Source organism: Haliotis cracherodii, unplaced genomic scaffold, assembly GCF_022045235.1.
Source record: "Haliotis cracherodii isolate W230 unplaced genomic scaffold, xgHalCrac1.p SCAF_4, whole genome shotgun sequence".
Lineage (NCBI taxonomy): Eukaryota > Metazoa > Mollusca > Gastropoda > Lepetellida > Haliotidae > Haliotis > Haliotis cracherodii.
This window is the reverse complement of record NW_027266297.1, coordinates 28,573,801-28,577,968: the sequence shown is the minus strand read 5'-3', so window position 1 is coordinate 28,577,968 and position 4,168 is coordinate 28,573,801. Positions and strand designations below refer to the sequence as shown.

At 42.7% G+C, this 4,168-nt stretch overlaps 1 protein-coding gene across 1 annotated transcript; it reads left to right on the top strand.

The window, feature by feature from the left end:
• The first annotated feature begins 900 nt into the window (after nt 1-900).
• On the top strand, nt 901-3,954 carry LOC139480271 (uncharacterized). Its single transcript, XM_071263323.1, has 2 exons — nt 901-1,613; nt 3,344-3,954. Exons 1-2 carry the CDS (start codon nt 965-967, stop codon nt 3,895-3,897), a joined length of 1,203 nt encoding a protein of 400 aa, XP_071119424.1. The 5' UTR covers nt 901-964; the 3' UTR covers nt 3,898-3,954.
• The last annotated feature ends 214 nt before the right edge of the window (nt 3,955-4,168 follow it).

The window sequence follows — 4,168 nt, the reverse complement described above, 5'->3', positions numbered from 1 at the left end:
CGCTCTACCGCTAGACCACGGAGGCGGTCCCAATCTTTCTGAGAATTGTCTCCACACATAACACAACAAACTCGTTTTTTATATCTTGTTTAGCCATCCTCCCCCCCATCCCCCACCCCCCTCCCGAATATTTACTTTAAAGATCATATCTTGTAAGGTTGTTGACAGAAACCATTGCAAGTTTACATGAAGTTAGTGTACCATATGCATCTCATGTTTTGTCCTTGGTTGCATGCTAAAAGTAACACCGCTTGGTGGTAATATTTGATAAATATTTGGGACACCCCTGGAACCCGCCAATTTCGTAGCGGCTTTTTGACGGAGTTGGTACAAGCAAACCCTTTGAGGAATCTAACATGTTCGAGAACGGAAATGGGTTTAGAAGAGACTTGGACACACCGGCACACGCCAATTTCGTAGTGGCGATACCCTGCAAGTGGTACCTACATTTGACGGATTTGGCACAAGGAAACCCTTTGAGGATTCGAACGTGGACGTTTGTGTGCAGTGTTACTTGGAGCCCGCCATTGCTGCTTTGCAGCTATATATTATTATTATATTTATATTTATAATAATTATTATTATTTTTATTATTATTATTATTATTATTAATGGTATCAAGTATAAAATACCATACCTACAATGTATAAAGCTATTAATCCAAATACTGATAGTTACTACACTGAATAAATAATGATACTGGCAGGTCGATATCTTTCAGTTGATACAAAATTACATCCCTGGTAGTAAACATTATCATTTATTCAGATGTTGATCAAACACCTCGGATGACACACTCGGACCTTGGAACAGCTTTAAGAGCAATAGCGATCGACTCCTGCGTGAACAGAGTGGTATGGTATTCTTCTCATACTGTCGACTGCTTCCATTGCTGACTCTTGCGTTTGCTTGTGAAATTCATCTTGGTCCTCCCTTCCTCAATTTTGGAATTCTGGTAAACGCTATGAAGGCGCTAACACTGACGTTGTGTCGCTTTTGCGTGGTATTTTTGGTTTCATTGCTGTTGATTTTCAGCTACTTTATTGCCACAGAAAAATCAGTTGAGTCCCCGAAGTCTTCTGCGAGTACCACTTCACTGATCCATACGAACCAGTGCCCGGATGTGTTACGTCACACCACACAGGGTACATGGCGAACTCGACCTTTGACACCGGAAGAGGACTCTGAGATTATGCATTTTTTAAGAGATTCAAATACAAGGTTTCGTTTTCCAGCGAATTACCAAAGGCAAGATGGCCGTTGTGGTAACGTTGTATACCCATCTGCAAGAAAGTTTCGAGCCCTCTGCGACCCCAAAGGACATACGCCCTGTTGCTTCTACAACAGATGTATGAACAAAAATGTTTCCGAGTGTGTCTGTGAGGAATGTTACGATATTCGCCAGGACGCCCACGCCGAGTATTCCACGTGGGTCCCCTCCCACCCAGCTTGCCCCTACCGAGTCTTCAGTTCCCAGGAAGCATGTGACCTACTCACGGGTAGCACGCACCACTTTGTTGGAGACTCCCTCGTCCGTCATGTTTATACAGCTCTGCTTCTGGTCATCGCTGGTGATATGGACTATGGTGCGATAAATGACAGCGTCTCAGAAGGTGAGACAAAGCCATGCTTTTGTCAATCTCATTCAAATCAGATCTTTGTTCTTGCTGCCGCTAAACAAAGATCTGAGGACATCCCATTGCGGGTCACGTCAGAACGGCTATAGGATTGTTTGCGTCCTTGTTGTTGTGAAGTTATGAAGTTCATTGAATGATCTTTTTTGTCTGATGGAAGCTGATAGAGAGTGCTGAATACACATTTTTCATTGAACAACTATCTTTGGCAGCCTACCCGTGAAGATCCAGGGTAGAATATGTCTTCAGCAACCCATGCTTGCCGTAAAAAGGCGACTATGCTTGTCGTAAGAGGCGACTAACGGGATCGAGTGGTCCGACTCGCTGACTTGGTTGATGCATGTCATCGTATCTCAATTGAGTGGAAAGATGATCGCTATGTCAATAACTGGATTGTCTGGTCCAGACTCGATTAGTTACAGACCGTGGACATATAGCTGGAATATTGCTTAGTGTGGCGTTAAACAACAAACAAACGTTGGCAGCCATGGGTAGTGACGAGTAACGGAAGTAAGTCAAGTTCAATCAGGTCGAAGTACGGAGTGAAGAGATAGTCATTCTGATTACGTATGACTGTTGGGGAGTAATTTGTAACCAACTGGTACATAAGTTCAACTTCAAAATATCTAAAATCTCGTTAAAAACTGTTTGTTCAGAAAAAAATCAGTTCAGCATGATGTGTCACTATTTCTACAGCCTGTCATTCCCACAATAGGAGATGTCATGTGAATTTCCCAGCAGTGACACCAGTGTGATATATTTATGCAACAGGTTGCGACGAAATTAACATAACCATTTTGATAATCAGGGGCGGTCATCTGAGGTTGGCTGGTTTGTTCTTTAACGCCGCACTCTGCAATATTCTAGCCATGTGACGGCGGTCTGTAAATAATCGTGTCTGGACCGGACAATCCGGTGATTAATATCATGAGCATCGATCCACGCAATTGGGATCGATGACATACATCAATCAAGTCGGCGAGCCTGACCACCCGATCCCGTTAGTCGCCTTTTTACGACAGGCATAGTCGCTCTATATGGCAAGCATGGGTTGCTGAAGACCTATTCAACCCCGGATCTTCACGGTCATCTGGGGAAATCAGGGTATTGTCGCCAAAACATATGACAGTAGGTAGGGGAGGGTCACACAAAATAATACACATATGTGGGGAGGGTCATTTTAAAATAGTCATTTCATAATACAATGTAGTCATTTTTGCATTTGGAGGGAAGTTCATGTCCAGATTGTACAAGGGCATGGTGACAAATGTGACAAACATTAGGAGAGGGTAATTATTTTCACTACATTAATACATGGAAACCTCTGACCAGGTCAGAGGTAGAATAGGTCTTCAGCAACCCATGCTTGCCGTACAAAGTGACTATGCTTGTCGTAAAAGGCGACTAACGGGATCGGGTGGTCAGGCTCGCTGACTTGGTTGATGCATGTCATCGATCCCAAATGCGTGGATTGATGCTCATGATATCAATCACTGAAATGTCTGGTCCAGACTCGATTATTTTGTAGACCGCCGTCATATAGCTGGAATATTGCTGAGTGCGGCGTTAAACAACAAACCAACCAACCAATTCTGACCCACCACCCGTGTGAAAAAGACCAATGTGTTATAAACATCAATTTCACTGGTATTAATCTGATGGCAGCTTATATGTAGGACTGCTGTATCATAAAATTACATTTGTTTCAGACATTAAGCAAAGCTGCAAAGGACTGCATATGTTTTCTGAGAAAACCTGCCGTCTTCATCTCCGATACAAAACTAAGGCATGTAACGGAACAGCGAATTTGGAAATGAAATACTACACACACGCTGCCGATGGGATCAAGATAGAACAAGAATCTCTATCCCTGGCCGGCCGAAAGTCGATCGTCTTTTTCGGTATTGGTGTGCACGATGACTTCAACGTGAATCTGATCTGTCGGAACTACGTGTCGCCGCTTGTTATGCAATTAAAGAAGATGCGGGCAGTGTGGCCACGGGTGATCTGGATGGACGCACATGCTCCTGGGTTGTTCAAATCTCCTTTTTATTATAAACAAAGTGCTTCGTCTGTAGAAAAGTTTAATTTCCAAATGGAACCTTGTTTGACAAAATTAGAAGTCCCTATCTTCAGGACGTTTAATCTTACCGATGGCATGTCTAGTTTCGACGGAGAACACTACGGAAGAGGTATTAATCTCATCAAGGCTAATATTTTCCTAAGTTATTTGAAGGAACTTCGCAGCACTGGAAAATGGTGAAGTACAAAAGCCCGCGAAGAGTATGACTTCACGCAAAATGAAAGTCTTTTCTGAAAATTGGCCGTCAAGTGACCGCTTGTGTCTAGTTTTTGTGAAATAAAAACACATGATAACACAATAGTTACTTCAACAGACTGTTCAATGGAATCGTCCAATGAAGATGTTATGCTGACATAAGTTCTTTCAATTATTTCAGGATTCGCACACATGTCGAATGGAAATTCATCTTCAATATGACAAATACCGGAGGGACGTAATCTTAAATTTGTTG